Here is a 21,321-nt window from a genome sequence, read left to right on the forward strand (position 1 = left end):
ATCTATGATGCAATAAACATTTATGACTATGACTATTTGCTGATGATTCATCATTACTTTACAGATAGTGATGTTCTCGTTTTCTTACATTATACAATGCACTTTTTATTGAAATTAAAGATGGTCTAGTACTGATTTCCTTTCAATGTTCAACTGATTCTTCAAAAATATGTTGCACTGACTCTGACTGAAGATATGACAACTTTTTTACAAGAATAGAATGCTATTCAATGTTTAAATTGATAGGTGCTCTTATGGGACTACGCCAGGTACTACTTGGGCGGGTGCTCTAAGTGGACTACGTCATCAAGGAGTTTACATACATTAAGTTTCATTATTTCTAGACTTATTTGAAAATTATAAATAACTTGAATAAATCTTATGTCAGTCATCATCATCATCATCATTTCAGCCATAGGACGTCCACTGCTGAACATAGGCCTCCCCCAATGCTTTCCATGTTGATCGATTGGCAGCGGTCTGCGTCCAGCGCTTCCCTGCTACCTTTACGATGTCGTCGGTCCACCTTGTAGGTGGACGTCCCACGCTGCGTTTTCCGGTACGCGTCAGTCTTATGTCAGTGCCACCTAAGAAATCTCGCGAATATAATGTGAGTAAGTGTACCAAAAGCCAAGTCAGGTAGTACCTGAAACATGATGTACCTACTTGGAATCTGACATCCATTTCAAACATTATATTTTTTTATTTCTGTGGCCAATCGAAAAAATCTAAAAGGATTAAAACAAAATGTCAATGCTGCAATGTGCCGAAGTAATATTTGCGGTATGAAAATGTGATTGTTTGCAGCGTTCCGTTGATTTCCTTTCGCACGTGGAATTTATTGTGATCATAACAGAGGAATAATTGAAGACAATACGACGTATTTAGTCAGTATCTAACCGAGCCTGGTTTCGCGAGGTGCTTGACGAAGGCTTTATTTATTCACGATGGATCCAAAGTTTACGTTTATATTATTAATCATGACGGTACCCCTAGCGAAGGTAATTCGACCTTTATCTATTTATAACTAATTTTGCAAAAGGCATGTTATGTTAACATTACCTAACCACTATAAGTAGCTTGAAAAGAAAACACTATTTATCACACTTAATGTGCAATAGAACTTAATTTGCCTCTTATAATGCAGTTTTCTGTGTAATATCCGCTCTAGTTCCCTAGTAAAAGACTTATCGTTGCTTTTAATAGAGATAATACGACGGGGTTCCTTTGATACCGAATTAATTACTGTGTAAGAACGTTGCTAATTGGAAATCAGCATCTAAACGTAACATTTGTTATTGGCAAGGCTTTAAACTTGCAAATGTTAATTGAAATATGTATAATTTATCTGTGCCGTAATTATTGATGTATTTTGTAATGTTTTAGGGTGCTGTGCCGGGAACATTCTTTTGGAAACCTCGACTGGGCCTCGATTTGGCTATACCAACTACAGGTTAATCAAATAGAACTTAATCTTAATCTACGAATGTCTTTTAGTTCGTCTGGTCTGGTCATTGGCAGCTTTTCGTTAGGGTCATGTGCAAGGGAAGGCAAAAGTCCTATATTCTAGAGTTACATAATTATTGGGGCTTGAACACGCCAAAATAAAAGTAAAACAGGTATCTTGTTGGGATAGAATTAAATATAAAGAACTGCTTGTTAGTGTTGCTAAAAACTCAATAAAGGTTTTATCGGTTATTTTTTGCTGCGTTGGTAATTGTCAAGTTTTTCATGAAAACTATCTGGATGTAGAAAATGTTGTTTTAAAGTGACATTGTATGTGTTAATCTTTATAACGATAAGTCTTTATTACAATTATCGCCTGGTTAAAATCTAAAGTATTTGGTAGATTTTTTAAACGTAAAATCAAATCTTTACTACAAACTTTGGTAAATTCCATACTTTGGTTTTCAGAGCCATCGGTGATAATTAACAAGCCGAACCACGAGAACATTAACGCTGGTCTAGCGGTGCTGGTGGACGGTTATCAGGCTGGGTTGACCATTATATCATTTGCTGCCGGTATATCCAGTGCCAAGACTTTTCCACACCTAAATCCGTTCTCCGCATATTTCTACACGAATACTTACAGATGGGCATTGCGATATTTCAGCCTGTAAGTATTTTCTACATAAATTGTTTTCTGTTTAATTTACGTGTAGGTACAGATCAGACCTACGTATAAACTTCGTACGAAAAATCGTAGAACATAACATGGGGGTGAAATCGATAGGTCTGGTCCTCCCTATCACCTACCTTCGACCTGACACTTTACAGGAAACACCCTGTATACTATTTATGATTTGTAAGTTAAGCTGTCGTAGAAACCATGTCAGTTTTGAGGAATCATTTGTTTTAATTATTGTAAATGATTGTACTTAGTATGAGAAATTGGTAGTGGTGCGGAATAGAGCGATCTTTCAGTGATTGTGGGAATCTTTTTCGGCCGTCGTGGCAAATTCTCCACCACAACTGTTCTGGTCTGTACCGAGTCGATAGCACACTGATTTTAATATCTCTGAAATTCTGAATGTAACATAATCATTTCCGTACAATTAAAGAAACTTACCAGCTTCTCAACTTGCATAAATTTAAACTCCCCGCTGAGAAAAATCATTATTTCACTTGATATCTAGGATCCATATACAAACTTGCCAAGGACGTGTAAAAATTACAAGGAATTCTTTTAAAATAAAATTACGATTCGCGTGTTTCGCTACAACATAAATGGATAAAATGTTTTATAAATAAATCTAATTTTTAGCTGTATGATGGTTCGATTTTTGTTTTTTAATTGTGTAGAAAAAAGTATTGAAACCTCTTTACTAACACTGGGATTATGTGTTTCAACAGTATACCGTTTTGGCTCGGAGGCCACGGAGGGAATTATTGCGATACCCACAAAACCTGGCGACGACGTTTTTACTACATGGATGAGTTTCTTCCAAAATGGATGAGGAATCTATTCCCATATGTAGATAAAGCTGAGTGGGACCACGAGGAATGGGAATGGAGAAGATTTAAGAAGTATGCAGAACCTGCCTTTGGTAAACATTATCGGTATCCATCGAAAAGATTCCGCAATTTCAAGAGCGCAGAGACTAAAGAGACCATTGAAAATATGGATCAGTCTGGAAATTCTATTCTAGGATAACTACATCTGAGTAAGGAAGTTAAACGTTGTAATTAAATAATATCATTAAAGCATTGACTAAGTACACAGCCATTCTAACCCATTGTTTATATGTTTGTACAGTCTAACTAAACATACGCAAAAAGCTTTAATTATGTACAATACCACATTTTACACTTTGTCAAAGAATGTCCATTTCATAAACATTATTACGCCCGTATTCACAAACGATGCTTGCTTAAGTGAAGCAACAAATCAAACGCACAGCGTTGAATAGAGCTCTGCGATTGGCTCGTGTGTCACCCTGTGCGTCCACGCACACTGTGAGACCTCATAGTAATGTTTGTGAATACGGGCGTTTAAGTATTTGAATGTGCGACTCTGTATTAATCGAAAAAATTCGGGTTTATAATATTTTATATAATTTAAGCAATTCTATAAAAAATGCAATCATTAAAGGAAATGGAACAGAAGTTTCAAATGGTGCAGAAACACGTATCGACTACACGCCTCAATAAATAAGCATTCTGCCTTTGTAGCAAATTTTAAAGTTGATAAAGTGTTATGAACGATAATTTTCTCGTTTCACTGATCCCGAAACCTATGTGTTCACACGAACAATGCACGCCATGCATTCGCTGCAGTAGTCCCTATATGTACCACGGTAATATTATCTAAACTGTACCACGTGAAGAAATTGAAGATAAATCTACAAAAAAAGTGATTTTTCATCATTCGAATTACTGTCTCACCCGGCTTATTTATAGTCCGATTTTTAATTCGACGGAATTCTGACAGCTCTAATTTTTTGACAATGCAGATTTAAGAAACCTTTTTTGCTTTGAACTATTAATAAAAAATATGAAATGAAATTACATCAAGTACAACTTACAAGAATGAATTATTGTTTTTCTTTGTGCATTCAATGTACGTTAAATAATGTACATTTTAGAGACTAAATAGAAAAACACAGTTAAAGACAACATAATTATTTCTATTTTCAAAATTTTCTAATATCAACATATTATTTTGAAAATATTTATTGAATATCATCATCACTTATATCATCATTGTCGTCATCATCATCAACTTGGATTATAAAAGAATCGCACACACTATCCATCAGATCATTAAGAGGGCACATTTTATCTTCTTCTTTAATGACATTTTTCAGCTGTAATGTTATTTATGCCCTCTGTGCAATGGTTGGTGCAACCGATGGTTTATAGTTGTGCGCGTCGTTACGAAGCCATCCGAGAACATTCATAGAGTTACGCCAGAAATACCGCTTGCGTGCCTTATATTTGTGGGCGTTGCAGATGGTTTCTGATAAACGATTGGCTACAAGCGCACCTTGAAGTTCAAGCCGTAGAATTGAAGCTAGTTTTAAAGGGGCAACTCGTACTTTGCTACCAATCAACACAACACTAACCGTACCATCAGTATCAGGTAAAAGTATTCGCCAATATGCTACTGCAGCGTACGCAGACTTACTAGCGTCGCAAAATAAGTGAAGCTCTCTTTCAAGAGTGTCATCATCAAAGTCGTTAATATTATACCGTCTTGGAATTTTTAAGTTGTTTAATGAGTTCAGGCAAACCGTGTGCCATTGCTTCCAAGCGACGATATCTTCCTGCGCAAGTTGATGATCCCAATCAACGGACTTACGAATATTTTGCATAATCCTAGCTCTAATAGTGAGTGTAGAAGCTAGATATTTGTTTAACGGTGTTTTAGAACAGGGTATTGTAAGCAAAAAAGACGGATCTATTGTTGTAGCTATCTCGAATGCTTCCTGATTACTTTTCTCAAAATTTGCTTCCATAATGGAGTTTTTATCTTTATTAGTCCTATTGGTCTTTTTGACGTAACAGAATACATTTCTTGGTGTATTGTAATCAGTGGATACAAGTATGCCCACGTCTTTACTGTATAATAATTTCTCCTCGCTTGGTTCACAAAATTGATTATTTGGATTCATTACGCGTAGGAAATATTCCCTATCATTGGGTGTTTTTATCTTGCTATATCTCAAATTGGCCTCATCTACTGCTCGATTTTCCACTACCCAAGGGTTTCTCCCTCCATCTGATAAAAATCTGACGTCGTCACTCACCTTCATTTTTGAATATTCATGCTTTTTTATGTTCCAAAGTCTCCTGATGTTGTCACATCCTATTACTATTCTTGCTGTTGCTCCAAATACATTTATTTCTGTGGTCTCATTAACTGTAATGTATTGGCAGCCACTCCGTTAAAGTCATCTTGAGTGTTCAAACCACCTGGTTTTAATGAGCTGGTCTCAACCCCATATTGACCTACAAAATCGCCATCCTGAAACCACGACGTATACTCACCGTATCCTTCGGGAAAAAGTATGTTTTTTTCTCTGCTAGGGTTTATTCCGAAAAGTCGATAAACAATGTAAACGAGACTTATCGACTTTGCCAATTTTCCTATTGAATCAGCAACGAAGACAGTCATCGAGTCATCACTGGATCTAAGACTCCTTATTATCGTATTGTTAACAACTATCCCTCCAATTGCCACTAAACCCACTGTTGTGGAGCCGGCATTAAGCATTCCCATTAGGAAGCCAGGTGATGCTGTTACATAATCTTCATCTAGTTTGTCTCGGATTTCATTAAACCATTATCTGTTTCTCTCATTTAATTGATCGGAATTTATCTCAGACCACTTCATTCGCTTGTAAAAATCTTCATTTTCAAGAAGCAAACCAATACCTAAATTTATTCGTTTGATCAACAAATAATAAAACCCTATTAAACATATTTTTATTAATGTTTTCTCATCATCTGTTGCTTTTGGGTACCCGTTACCATTTCTCACTTCATCGTTTGTCCAACAGCTATGTACGATTGCAAACATAAAGGGATTCATACACTCGTTCCACTTGGATGCAATGCATCCTCTGTTCCTTGTAAACTGTAAGAAGTCTTGAAACTTTCTTTGAGAGAAGACATTTGGAGTTCGTTTAGAATTTTCTTCTTCTTTTCTTCTCCGCCTATACTAATGGTGCTTCCAGGCAGCTTTTTTGCCATAAATAAGTGAAGCTCCTCTATAACTGTAACCTCATCACTATAGATCCGGATGCTATAGCACGTCTATCCATCTTCCCTCTCTCTGCATGTTTTATATATGAACAGAATGATCTGGCATAATTGTCAAGCCATTTGTTACAATCTGTGATACCATTTATTTGCTTCTTTGCTATAAAAGTTTTTCTAGAGGAGACAATCACTCTCATCTTCAATTTCTTCACATATTTTTTCTTAGAAACAAACACAGTCTTATGGTATTTCACAAAAAATTTTTTGCAATTATACATTTCATACCAGTAGATTATACATTCCAGCATGGTACTCGGTGTTTTCCCTAAATTTTTCTTTAGTAAGGCCAAAAAATTATTGAATGCTTTTGAAAGTCTCCGGGTCCCAGGTTTGTCGTCCCTTACTCAATACATCGCGGCATCGGAGTTGCTTGTTTTAAGAAATGTCATAGTGTGTTTCAAGCCTTCAGCAATTGTGTCATAATTCTTTATTAAGTATAATTGAGCAAAATTCCAGACAATGCTAGGATTGAAATTTCCTACTATTCCTTCTTTTGGGTACTTCTCTAAGTCTGATATTTGAGCATCAATTATTTTCCAACCATTTATTGTTTGAGAGCTTTCCTCTGTTCCTTTATGATTGTAAGAATAAGCTCGGTTCACAGAAGCTGCGACATATGGTGCAGGTCTACCATATCCATAAGGTGGAGGGTTAGTATAAAGATAAGTCCCACTCATCATTACCTGAAGCTGCGGCCAACGCCACAGCCGGCAGTAGACAACATGCGGCAACCCCTTCCTGTACTGGCCGTTTATAACGTTATCGTTGGGCTTTAATATGTAGACCGTTTGTGGCCTCTGGGCTTATGTATGAATTGTTAATTACCATTTTCCGTGTTTGTTCATCCCCAACATTACTCAATGTGCATGCCACTAAACTGTGTAATTTATTCTTAACTCCATAATTTGATTTGTACCGGCTCGAAGGACCAAAAATGTGCAGGATAGCGATTTGGATGGGAAACTAGGCATTATTAGGGATGATAAAAACTGTCAGATTGAGAATTCTGTGACAACTGTATTTACAAACAATAGACAAAACAAAATCAATATAAAACCATAAATACTAATTAAAACCCTCTAACAGTAATGTTTTTACTTTTGCCATCTTGAAACTTTTATTATTTCTTGCCACATTCCCCTTTGCCCATATTAATTCTATAGGGTTAAGCTCACAATGGTAGGGGGGCAGTCGGAGTACAGTAATACCATGAGCGGTAGCCATCTCATCTACAACGCATTGTAAGTAGGGTATGCAAAACCGAAAGTTTATCAAAAACCGATTTTTTTTTCGGTTTCCAAGAAAAAAAACCGGTTTTCGGTTTTAAATCGGTTATTATCGTTCCATTTTTTTTTTCAATCAACTAGTAGTTACATACAGCGATTTGTTACGTCCTGTCCGTTTTGTGTTAGATTACATTATTTAAGAGAGGGTTATAACAGTTTTGATAAATTTAGCTTATTCATTAGGCATTATAGGCACATAATGTATAAGCTAAATTTAACTCAAGGGATGGTAGTTTATCTCCATTGTACGTAATAATTGTCAACGAATACGTTTTTAAAATTCATTACTCTGTCGGTTTAGTATTTTGTTAATTACCACCATGTACGTAATGTACTCCATCGCCCTTTGGGTGACCTTGAGCCTTCTTATGAGGCCCATAGTAAGCGACCACGTCTCAGATCCGTATACCATCACTGGCAACACGCATTGGTCAAATACTTTCGACTTGAGACACTGCGGTATTTCGGACGTGAGTATATGGCGAAGCTTCCCGAACGCTGCCCATCCGAGTTGGATTCGACGATTGACCTCTTTCTCGAAGTTGGACCTACCTAACTGGACTGTTTGTCCCAGGTATACATAATTGTCAACAACTTCGAGTGTAGAGAAATGAGGAGATCCGCAGGAGAATCAAAGTAACCGACATAGCTCGCAGAATTGCTAAAATCAAGTGGCAGTGGGCGGGGCACATAGCTCGTAGAGACGATGGCCGTTGGGGCAGGAAAGTTCTCGAGTGGCGACCACGGGCTGGAAGACGTAGCGTGGGCAGGCCTCCTACTAGGTGGACCGACGATCTGGTAAAGGTCGCGGGAAGAGCCTGGATGCGGGCAGCGCAGGACCGTTCATTGTGGAAAACCTTGGGGGAGGCCTTTGTCCAGCAGTGGACGTCATTTGGCTGAAACGACGACGACGACGTAATGTACATCAAAAACGTATTTGTTTACAATTACGATTGATATAAGCAATATCTTAAATTAAAAAGTATAATAAAATGTGAAAAGCTTTATTTGTGAACGTTAGGTGGTATTTCTGTCAAATTGCAATACACTAAGTAAATACAGTAATAAGCTTCTGCAGATATCGCAAATAATTAATGAGATTCAATGTTCAAAACAGTTCAGAAATAAAAACTGTTCAATTCACTCACACATAGGTTAATTACTCACTGCAATAATCACCAACTATCTGAATCGCGGGGTGGGTCATGTTGCAAGAAAGGATTTTTTTCCTGGCGGCTTGGTGACTGGAATTGAACCGCCACCGGTGCAGACGGAGAAGATGGTGAGTTGTCTGCACGTGAAAAAAGAGGTTGTCCGGCTTGCAGAAATTTATATAAGTTACCGTTCCTTGTGTGAAATTAGAAAATGTAAATAAAACAGCTCCCTCTCAATTGACACAATTTATTTTTATCTCGTATGCTCGTATATAGTTAACAATTACGATATTATAATAACTACTGTAATAGTGCCAATCTCAAGGGATTCAGGGTCGTTAATTAGGTTCGGTTTGGTGAATATTATTGCCACTACAAATTTCTTAAAACTCAGCCTAAATATTAAAAGACTCTACTAGTTAAGGTAACTGCGCGATGTCAGGTCGGAAAGACTCCTACTTGAAGGATGGAAAAGTGGGTACCTTGGAAGCCATGCGGTTATAAGCCGTTACCCTGAACGTTCCTCTCTTCTTCCGGGGTCCAACGGGTCTCGCACACTTTTAGGTTACAAGCAGCGTCCTCCACGGCCTCAAGCGCGCAGTGCCAGATGAAGCTCTTGCATCTCTTCGACAGGTAAGCGTTCAAACTCTTGCAGAGACAGAGGTTTGATGACAAGGAGGAAATGCGAAGAGATCAGCAGTTCAGAAAGGAGTAATAATTATAGAAATCAATATGAAATATTGAAATATCTAAAATATGAAATGTAAAATCGTAAAATATGAAATTTGAAATTGTTTAAACTACAAAATATTGTAAAATTTGAAATCTATGAAATCCCGCATCTGAAACGAAAAATACGTGTGTCAGCATCACATGTGGAACGTGGCATTAGGTTATGAAAAAAACCGCAATGGGAAAGAAATACTTACGAAGGCTGTTCACTAATTTGAGCTTCGCTCGCAGCCCTCAGCAACCCAATACCCTCATCCGAATAGAATTTAGGGAATCTCTGAAAGAAACGATCACATGAAATAACCACGTACTGGAATACGAAAAATATCAATCACGAAAAATAAATAAATTCTCCGACGGGAACTTACCTCATGTGTGTTATTTTTATTTATTCATCAAGAAATTATCGTGGATGCATTTTGCACCACCCGATTTGAAATAAAAGGAATTACATTCCCGAAAATAATCAAATTGCGGTTGCGCACGATCGACAAATTCCTAAGTCATTTGACAGCTCCACTGACAGCCGCTCTGTCATAGACATCGCGATACGTTTCGTTTCGCCGTTTGAAAAAGTAAATACTGTACTAATAAAACCATGATGAAAACAATTTCCAGAACACTGAAAATATTCTACTTGAAAAATAGAATAATCAATATAAAAACACTAGGAAATGTTTCATCAAAGTATATTTCAATTAACTGAGCAAAAAGCGCCATCTATTGCAAATTAATTCTAAATCACGCCAATAGATGTCGCCAGTGGTATCCAAAATCAGAATATTGAGAAGAAATATTAATTTGTGAAAAAACAGCAAACGGCAACGTTACAATACCCTCCCCCCTAGACATTCGCACGGAGAAAGAATCTGAGCTGCCCTCAGCGAACTACAAACTGAAAAAGAGAAAAAAAAATGAATCTTTACACCAGAAAGACCCCCAAAAAGTCCAATTGAGAAAAAAAAACTAACTTACTAACTATAACTAAACTTTCACAAAAGCAATACCAAACCAAAATAATCCATCTACCAGGACTGATGTTCTACCAGCCAAAAAAAATCTCTCCTGTCCGAGCATCCAAAATTCCCCATAAAGTCCCAACTGTGAACCAGTGGTACTCGATTTCCCCAGTAAAGTAGAACTTGACATGCAATTCTACTCGTTCTTTTTCCAAAACGTTGTTAGGCTATTTCGGCCATAACTAACATTATTTGCTAAAATAAAATAAAAATGCCTGGGTTATAAAACCGCAGAATAAAACGTCGCTGATCACAATATAATTGGACGTCATCGCAACAAAACACAACCACAGGGAATAGTGCTCAAAACACATGATGTCATCCCTGGAAACAAAAATCTGGACTATAAAGTCACAGAGAAAAAAAAACACGAGGCAAGTATACAGCAGATACTTGTCCACTCGAAAAAAGAAAAATAAATCGCATACCCTAAATGGGGCGATCACAAAAAAAACTAACCTAAAGGTTTCCCTAAAAGGGAAAAGTAGCCTTGGCGTCATTGTTGGTAGAATACCAAACAACACTTGTGAAACAAGTCCTACGGCTGAGAACCTTGGTATAACCACAGTATAACCATAATTTAAAAAAAAAACTTCCTCGAAGAAGGTAGCTTAATAAAAATATTTTTGAAAAAAAAAACTATGTGGCAAAAATATTTTCCAAAAGTTAAATGAAAAATTATTATTACTATTTATACAAATTTAAGAGAGTGGCACTTTACTAAAATTAATAACTTTTAATTGTTATCAAACCAAAACAATAATCAAATAAGTTATTCTCGTATAAAAATTAACAAGTTAGCAAGTGTACCCACGAACAACTCACTAGCCAGTAATAACATTATGTACCAAACCTTATAATACACTGCAGGATAATGCCTAAATAACTAATAGGAATATCTGCCTTTAGTTATCAAAATATAGCCAAATTCTAATTAATAGTTATAATATTATGCTAACATTATGTAATACAAAATAATGTGTACTAGGTAACATGAAATAAAAGTTATATGTCCATAGTGACACAAAAGCAAATTGTTACCTAAGTACATAAACAACGTTAAAGTTATCAGTTAGCATTATTTAACAAAACATCCGGGTAGGCACTTTAAAATACATTATGTACTCACTTATTATAAGTACAAATAAATAAACACTAAAATTAAAACTAAAACTGTGTTTGTCTTGTATGTAAAAACAAAATAATTAAAGTAAGTAACTAATATTTATAAGCTATAAAGCCCAAAAGCAGTGTAGGTATAAAATAAATATAACCTAACAAAAAAAATGTTACTTACTTGTCCCAACATAATATACAAAATAAGAGTTGCAACACAAAAAATATGTAACCTAACATCATGTAAACTAACCTCATATAGAGTAGTACGCTCTGTTATAATGGTTAACATAATAATATGTAAAAGTTGACAACCTAAAAAAAATTATGTGGGCATCACAAATAAAATAAATTACAAAAAATAACAAGACAAACAACAGCACACACATGAGAGATTCCCTAATAATAAAATATTTAACAACAAAATAGAAGTGTATGAGCGGATAGTCAGCACACAAAGTTGCTTCTATTATTGGCTTTCCACCCATAAACTTCATAAAAAATAATGTGGCAATAATAAACATCAAAAGATGGGCGCCACTGCAAGAAAGGATTTTTTTCCTGGCGGCTTGGTGACTGGAATTGAACCGCCACCGGTGCAGACGGAGAAGATGGTGAGTTGTCTGCACGTGAAAAAAGAGGTTGTCCGGCTTGCAGAAATTTATATAAGTTACCGTTCCTTGTGTGAAATTAGAAAATGTAAATAAAACAGCTCCCTCTCAATTGACACAATTTATTTTTATCTCGTATGCTCGTATATAGTTAACAATTACGATATTATAATAACTACTGTAATAGTGCCAATCTCAAGGGATTCAGGGTCGTTAATTAGGTTCGGTTTGGTGAATATTATTGCCACTACAAATTTCTTAAAACTCAGCCTAAATATTAAAAGACTCTACTAGTTAAGGTAACTGCGCGATGTCAGGTCGGAAAGACTCCTACTTGAAGGATGGAAAAGTGGGTACCTTGGAAGCCATGCGGTTATAAGCCGTTACCCTGAACGTTCCTCTCTTCTTCCGGGGTCCAACGGGTCTCGCACACTTTTAGGTTACAAGCAGCGTCCTCCACGGCCTCAAGCGCGCAGTGCCAGATGAAGCTCTTGCATCTCTTCGACAGGTAAGCGTTCAAACTCTTGCAGAGACAGAGGTTTGATGACAAGGAGGAAATGCGAAGAGATCAGCAGTTCAGAAAGGAGTAATAATTATAGAAATCAATATGAAATATTGAAATATCTAAAATATGAAATGTAAAATCGTAAAATATGAAATTTGAAATTGTTTAAACTACAAAATATTGTAAAATTTGAAATCTATGAAATCCCGCATCTGAAACGAAAAATACGTGTGTCAGCATCACATGTGGAACGTGGCATTAGGTTATGAAAAAAACCGCAATGGGAAAGAAATACTTACGAAGGCTGTTCACTAATTTGAGCTTCGCTCGCAGCCCTCAGCAACCCAATACCCTCATCCGAATAGAATTTAGGGAATCTCTGAAAGAAACGATCACATGAAATAACCACGTACTGGAATACGAAAAATATCAATCACGAAAAATAAATAAATTCTCCGACGGGAACTTACCTCATGTGTGTTATTTTTATTTATTCATCAAGAAATTATCGTGGATGCATTTTGCACCACCCGATTTGAAATAAAAGGAATTACATTCCCGAAAATAATCAAATTGCGGTTGCGCACGATCGACAAATTCCTAAGTCATTTGACAGCTCCACTGACAGCCGCTCTGTCATAGACATCGCGATACGTTTCGTTTCGCCGTTTGAAAAAGTAAATACTGTACTAATAAAACCATGATGAAAACAATTTCCAGAACACTGAAAATATTCTACTTGAAAAATAGAATAATCAATATAAAAACACTAGGAAATGTTTCATCAAAGTATATTTCAATTAACTGAGCAAAAAGCGCCATCTATTGCAAATTAATTCTAAATCACGCCAATAGATGTCGCCAGTGGTATCCAAAATCAGAATATTGAGAAGAAATATTAATTTGTGAAAAAACAGCAAACGGCAACGTTACAATGTCAGGTGGCGGGCGCGGGCGGTACGAGTCTTAAATAATTATTAGTAACCAAGTGACAATGTTGCCAAGTTATAAATTGTAAAATAACCAAATATTCGTCAAATATCAAAATACCCAGGTTATATTATAATAAAATGATATTGCTTATTTATGGAATTTGTTACGTGTATACAGATAGAAAAACCGATTTAAATCCGGGTTTCGATTTTTAAAACCGGTTTTAGAATTCGTCGAAAAAGGGCGGTTTTTCCGATTTTTCGGTTTCCGATTAACCGGTTTTGCATTCCCTAATTGTAAGTATTTATGTTTTTCACGCTGTAAAATGTCTAATAAACCTTAAAAAGCAAAAAAAAAGCCTTCATCATGTTTTCACTAAAATCGAAATTTTATGATATTAACCAATTTTGAATATCCAATTTTCGTCATGCTGTTGTAGGCACTTTCTCCACTCTCCTGGAGTGATACGCGGTGCATTGTCCATGACAAGTAACGAATTTGGTTTCAATTTAGGCAGTATTTGTCCAAACCACTCCTCAAATACTTCCGCAGTCATTTCTTTGTGGTAATCATCTGTTCACTTCTTCGATTCAAAAATCAAAAACTGTCATTTATAAAACCCTTCTTCACTGCCTATATGGCTAGTAATTAATCTCCTTCCTTTTCCTGTAGGAGTTTTTAGACCTGTTGTAAGACCCTCAAGAAAGGCTTCACGAGAAGACTCTATTGATGTATCTACCCATGCTTTGTTCACAATATGTCCCTCATTAACCCATGTCTCGTCTTGATAGTAAATAAATCTTCCTTCCCTTCGGTATTCCTTTATTTGGTGTAAATATTTTTGACGCCATAATATTATGTCATTACTGTCCATCAGTGCACTTCGCTTTTCTTGCTATAGACTTTGACCTAACGGGAATATCTTGATCATCACCTATTACTTTGTAGATCTGAAATAAACATTTACATTACTTTATACTGCTTGCTGTACCTATATGTGTAGGTACTTAATAAATAAATAAAAGAGAAGTAAATAAAGTAGCATTATAATTACCTTTTCAATAGTTGGAGCTTCTTTTCTGTAAAAAAAGTCGTGACTCAGGCCAATTTTGTAGATTGTGCTTGTATACGTTGACCAATATTAGCTTCTCATTTCCTAATAAAGCACTGCGAGGACGCTTCTTTTTGGAAGAGAGAAAGTCAAACTCTCGTACGTCTTCCGACGACGAAACCGATTCCCGTGACGGGCCAGGTTCTGGGTTCATGGTCAAAACTTCAAGATTAACAAAACAAGTAATAAAACGTAACAGCAAATAAAAACTGAATAGCAACAAACACCAACCAAGAGCACCAACGAACGACGGAGTACATAGGAAGTAGGAACACATATTAGAGTTTGAGGGTAGGAATGAAATAATTATGACATGAAGACAACAACATACCCCGCGCATTTTTTTATTTTATTTTTGGCATTTCGTTAGATTGGCTATGTTATGAAGCGAAAATTTTACTATAAAAATGTTTTTCATAAAAAATTCAAATAACCATTTTGAAACGATCAGTACATTTTTAAGCCTTAGTTTTTCAAGTGAAACCCTAAATTCAAGAAAGGATTATTCTTTAATTTGTGAAAATTCCAATGAAGCGGCAGAGAAATCGATGGGCTTGACACAGGTTCTTGCTTTGTTACCAGGTGGTGGCCCCGGTGGGAAACTTCAGATAGCTTGATTGGGATCTGGTGCGTTCCTTGCATAACTTGCATTCTTTGTTCGAGCTTCTTGAAAGAGATCCATCTCTATCTTTGGTTTGGAGGGCTTTTACCTGTCGATTTAGTTCAGTGACTTTTACTGAGCAAAAAATTCTGAACAGGTTAATAATTACAACATTCCGTTAATTCCGTCATATCATAGACATGACAGTTCCTCCCCCTCGAATTCTTTACAAAATAGTAACGCTCGTGCAGGAGCATTTCATCAACACGTCTCTTCGTCGGAGATTTCAGTAAGCGAACTTAGTGTTTTTTATCCGTGTAATATTAACCTTCAGGGCTCCTTTAATTCGTTTTAACTTGATTACTTCAATTATCAACGTAACCAATTATTAAATAAATAATACAACATTTCGTTAATCCGTCATAACAAAACAGCGATAAAGAAAATAATAACGATTCTATATATTTACAAATACACTTACAAAAAAAAGTAAAAGAATGAGCACTGAAGTTCTTTACAATGCACCAAATGGTTGGGGAGTTGGTAAACCGTTAAAGGATGGATGACGGATAATCTTTTTACGAATAATTATGTAGTATTAAACGTCTTCGTTCATTACCTAAAAAAATGGGTTAAAATCACTAGTAAGTAAGTAATCTTATTTTTTGACGGATGGATGACGGATAATCTTTTTACGAATAATTATGTAGTATTAAACGTCTTCGTTCATTACCTAAAAAATGGGTTAAAATCACGAGTAGGTAGGTAATCTTATTTTTTGACGGCCACAAATCACAGTTAACTATGGAAGTCTAGCAAATTATGTCGGGAAAATGGTAATTTCGTAGTCGCTGTTTCTTTTCTTTTCTCTCTGTATGTCTGTCTTCTATTTTTTAATTTGAAGCAGAATTGGCGTCATCTGGTAAAGAAGTGGCTTACCATGTTTGTCGGATTTAAATGATTTTTCGTCTACAAATATGACAATGTTATTTTAAAATTATAACACTGAAGACTAAATGATATCCTGTCTTCTGAAACAACAAATTTTTTTTGGCTGGGATGTGATCATGCAGATCTCTCGATGTACCTACACACCGTTTGTTAATCTGGGTCCGGGTGTCGCAAAGGGGATAAATAGCAAAAAAATACGAACGAAAAAGAGAACATTCAAAAAGATCACATTTTGTGAACACGTTAAACATACACGATGTCGTAAAGCAGAATCACGAGTGCATTGAAAGGGATCTTCGGAGTGGCTGGCGATGATAGCAGCATCTTTCTCGGCTGTAGTCACTCGTCCTCGTGCTTGCCGAGGACGTCACTCAGCGTTTCATCTCCACCTTCCTCATGTCTGCGTATCCATAATTACACCGTTCGTCTCTGCATGTAGCGAATGAAGAAACGTGTGTCATCGGCTAAATATCCTCCTGAGACCCAGACCCCTAAAAATTGTCGGATTGTCTTGAATTTTGGAAGGCAGGCTAAGTTTCATATGTACAACTAACAAAAAATGCGAAAAAAAATCTAGCCCCCCTACGTACGCCAAAATGGGGGGTGTCACCAATGACACTACGGGTTTCAAAGACATTAAAACGGGCTTGAATTAATTAATATTTTAATTACTTCAGGTATGGTAAAATAGGTGATTTTAGTTTCAAATTGATCTGCAATTGTTTAGAATTATTAAGATTTACTTTTTAACAGCTTTTATTGAACTTGTTATTACAAACTTTAATTTAACTTGCAATAAATGTGTGAATGTATGTTAGAGTAAAATCTTGGAAGCTGAATTAGAGCTACTTCCTGCCAACCGATTGAGCTGAAATTTTGCATAGACATGTAACTCAGATGAGACTTCAATATAATAAGGTCATGGAGCTGATCTGATGATGGAGACGGAACGTAGCCATAGAAACTCTGTGACTAAACAATGTAACTCTGTCGAGTTTTGACTCATTTGATTGGTATTGACAAGTACTCTGGTCTTGGATGATATCCAGGGTCTGATCTGAGGATGGAGCATCAATTTTTTCATCATCTGTCTCATCAAAGTTGCATAACATTGACTTGACGTTACCATCAGACAATCCTAAAAAGGACCATATTTCAAGTCACGAGTGCCCAAAGTGTCACCAGTGACACTCGAATTAATTGACGAAAATACTTATTACAATAGAAACATATTAATAGTTTTATCGCACAATCTGAGAGATATATTACCGTAGCACGCAGAAAACACAAAACAATACCAAAAAACTTGTTTTAAATAATATTTTCTTTTCTTGGAATGTGTCATATCGGAGGTCGCACGAATTCAAAATTTCAATTAATGTTTACAAAATCAAAAACCCTTTCGTGCGAGGCATAGCAATTTTTTGGATATGTGACATATTCCAAAGTTTCACACACTTTTATTAATTTTCATAAATACCAATAAATGGCGCTGTAAAAAATATACAGGGTGACAGGAAAAGCGATACATTCCTTGATAGGGGTTAAAGTAGAGCTTATTTGCAGTCATTTAAGTCATATGACACCATGTCCGAAACTTGTTCATTTCCAAGTTATTCAAGATTTAAGTATTTTTAAAAAAATCTCCAGTTTTTATGTTATAATGTACCCTTGTAATGAAGAATACGGAATAATGTTAACTTTTTTGTTGTATTCGTATAGCTAAATAATAAGATTAACATTTTAAATTAAAATGACATTGGGAACTTTTTGCCCCACTTTTCGAAAAGTAGCGGACACCAACGAAACCTATCACAGATGATACATACTAATATCCAATGAATTTCCGTGCATTTTTTTTTCTCTCTTATATGGGAATATTGAGAAAATGAAGTTTTAATATTTTATTTTATTTTACATTTAGGTAACATTTTTGACGACCTCCGTGGCGGAGAGGCGCACACACCGGTTTTCAAGGTGTGCCGGGCCAATCCTGAGGTCCCGGGTTCGATTCCCGGCCGGGACAATATAGAAAACGATCTTTTCACATTGTCTCTGGTTTGGATGTGTTGTGGTTCGTCGTTCCCGATTTCCATAACACAAATGCCTTAGCTACTTATTTTGGGTTGGAGTAATATATGAGATGTTGTCTAATATTAATTTAAGTATTTATAATATTTTATTTACTTATATTATTTTATTTATATTTTTTATCTATTTATATTATTTTATTTACTTTTATTGGTTACTCTGCAATGCCAAACAACATAACATGTAAAAATATCAAATCATTTTAGACAAATATATTTTCAACTTAGACTCGTCATATCTCAGAATTCCCATATCTCACAACATAGCGCTTTAAGTGAATAAACCTACAAGTATAAAGCTTTGAAATAAAATACGTTTCATTTTTGTCCGCCCTGGGGCATTTTCTCATATTAAAGTTCCCAATGTCCTTTGCAAGAAAGAATAGTCATTACTCAAGTAAAAACTAAAAAACCATGTATCATTTTGCAAAAAAAATATGTTTTAGGTAATTAAACGAAGAATTTCCAAGAAAAAATGTATGGAATGTTGTGTACAAATTACAGAATTTAGTTCCTTGATTCCTTCCTTCAAAAAGGTACAGGTGTTTAACAAACACTACATAATTATTTTTTTATTTGAATTTAAACGTCTAGTAAGATACTTTCATAAAAAAAAAATCACACAACAACTATTCTTGGGTCTCAATAAATGAAAAACTTAGTATTTTTATAATAATTGTATCATCTAATTTTATCTAGGTACATTATTTTAAGTCCTGCTCAAACTGTGAGCCCCGTCTTCTAATACAAGCTCGTAGTCTGTTTCTCACTTCTGTTTTTGTGACTCTTGTTGTCAAACTTTGCTGAATATCTTGAGCTGCCCTCTGAATGCGCTCACGAAGCTTTCACACACAGCACACTTTCGGCTCAGTGTACGCCAATGGATGGATCAACAATATCCACTTCTTTGGATTGGGCGCGGTGGACCTATTCCTTGGCCAGCCAGAAGTCCGGATCTGACCCCTTGCGATTTTTATTTATGGGGTCACATGAAGTATCTCTTGTATGTAACCCCCGTAAACAACGAGCAAGAGCTTCGTGAGCGCATTCAGAATATCTTGAGCTGCCCCAAGATATTCAGCAGTTTGACAACAAGGGTCACAAAAACAGAAGTGAGAAACAGACTACGAGCTTGTATTAGAAGACGGGGCTCACAGTTTGAGCAGGACTTAAGATAATGTACCTATATAAAATTAGGTGATACAATTATTATTAAAATACTAAGTTTTTCATTTATTGAGACCCAAGAATAGTTGTTAGTGTGATTTTTTTTTATGAAAGTATCTTACTAGACGTTTAAATTCAAATAAAAAAATAATTATGTAGTGTTTGTTAAACACCTGTATCTTTTTGAATAGCTAATGAATCAAGGAACTAAATTCTGTAATTTGTACACAACATTCCATACATTTTTTCTTGGAAATTCTTCGTTTAATTACCTAAAACATATTTTTTTTGCAAAATGATACATGGTTTTTTAGCTTTTACTTGAGTAATGACGATGCTTTCTTGCAAATTTTAATTTAAAATGTCAATCTTATTATTGAGCTATACGAATACAACAAAAAAGTTAACATTATTTCGTATTCTTCATTACAAAGGTACATTATAACATAAAAACTGGAGATTTTTTTAAAAATACCTTAATCTTGAATAACTTGGAAATGAACAAGTTTCGGACATGGTGTCATACTTTAACCCCTATCAAGGAATGTATCGCTTTACCTGTCACCCTGTATATACTCAAGTGTCACGAGTGACACCGGGGGTCTCAGGAGGATATAATCGTGACAGTATCTATTCATAAGAATGTCATTTTTGTGAAATTTACTCACATAATTTATTTGAGGGCCACTACACAAATCCCTTTTTGCCCATGGTCCCTGTGATAGTCCCTGGAAGGTACTGTAGCGGCCCGCTGAAGGTTAAGTGTGCTTCGGGCACAGAGCATGGAATCGCTTGTGGTTTCGGGGCACCTATTACTACTTATTCGAGTTAGACAAAACAATAAGAGGAAAAATTCGATTGACAAGCGAAAAAGAAAAAACGATCTTCGTCGATGAAAAAAAAATTCTTACTGGCCAGCGCGCGCAGCCAAGAAGGCGGCCGTCGCGGACGCAACAGGTACCACGGGAATTATTATATCCGTGGTCCCTGAATTTAGTATAAAATTATATGCGTTTGTAGTCTATTATAATAACAACATTAACAACATAAACCGTAGGTACTCCTTTAGTTCCTTCCAAATGCAATCCCTAGCTGCTCCCATAATGCGTTCAAAAAACCATTCTTTTGGTGTTACCCCATCAGCATGATAAAACGGCCATCCCTTCTTGCAATAGTGCAACGATTTGTGCTGCTTCTGTAGGTGTAGAATCCCAGGTAAAGTGTCAAAAGAAGCGGAGATGTGTACCTATGGATCAACGTGTGAAATGAAAACCAAAATCCAAAAACACGTGCTTTTATAAGGGGTAAATAGGCCGGAACTCGCGACGTATCAAACAGTTGATACATGTCTTTTTCCTTACTTCTTCACAGCAGCCGGGATATCTTTTAAAATACTGGTGTGATTCAAATGAATTTGGTATCAATGTAAAGTTAAAAGTTTAATCTATAAAATGGTGCCACTTTTCTTACTAACAAATTAGTACACAAGATCGCGTGGAAACAATTTCATGTAAGTAATTCCATACTTTTGCTCGCGAGTGTAGATACTTAGATATCGTAGTTCTCACCAGTTATTGAGATTTTACGTATCAAATGATTGGGTCCGGAAAACTTGGAGTTATGGCACAGAATAAGTAATAGTACAGGTACAGAAGGATTACTCCGCAAGACGATTTAAATAAATGCGAGACTTGCTGCGACGCGATACAGTGGAATTCAGCTCGCACAGCACTACGTACCTACAATTTTATTCACCTACAAGTTTTATCTCTTTCTATCGC

The 21,321-nt window shown here is 36.0% G+C and overlaps 1 protein-coding gene and 1 long non-coding RNA gene across 2 annotated transcripts in view; one reads left to right on the forward strand and one right to left on the reverse strand.

Moving 5' to 3' along the window:
* Nucleotides 1-3,641, reverse strand: part of LOC135086772 (uncharacterized) — a 371,747-nt gene extending 368,106 nt beyond the window's left edge. The window contains exon 1 of the long non-coding RNA XR_010260596.1: nt 3,395-3,641. This is a non-coding gene — a long non-coding RNA (uncharacterized LOC135086772). The remainder of the gene's footprint in view (nt 1-3,394) is intronic.
* On the forward strand, nt 890-3,408 carry LOC135086767 (uncharacterized). The gene is made up of 4 exons (XM_063981557.1): nt 890-1,001; nt 1,387-1,453; nt 1,915-2,116; nt 2,854-3,408. The coding sequence occupies exons 1-4, from the start codon at nt 948-950 to the stop codon at nt 3,152-3,154; spliced, it is 624 nt and encodes a 207-aa protein (XP_063837627.1). The 5' UTR covers nt 890-947; the 3' UTR covers nt 3,155-3,408.
* Nucleotides 3,642-21,321: the final 17,680 nt, after the last annotated feature.

This window comes from Ostrinia nubilalis, chromosome Z, assembly GCF_963855985.1.
Source record: "Ostrinia nubilalis chromosome Z, ilOstNubi1.1, whole genome shotgun sequence".
Lineage (NCBI taxonomy): Eukaryota > Metazoa > Arthropoda > Insecta > Lepidoptera > Crambidae > Ostrinia > Ostrinia nubilalis.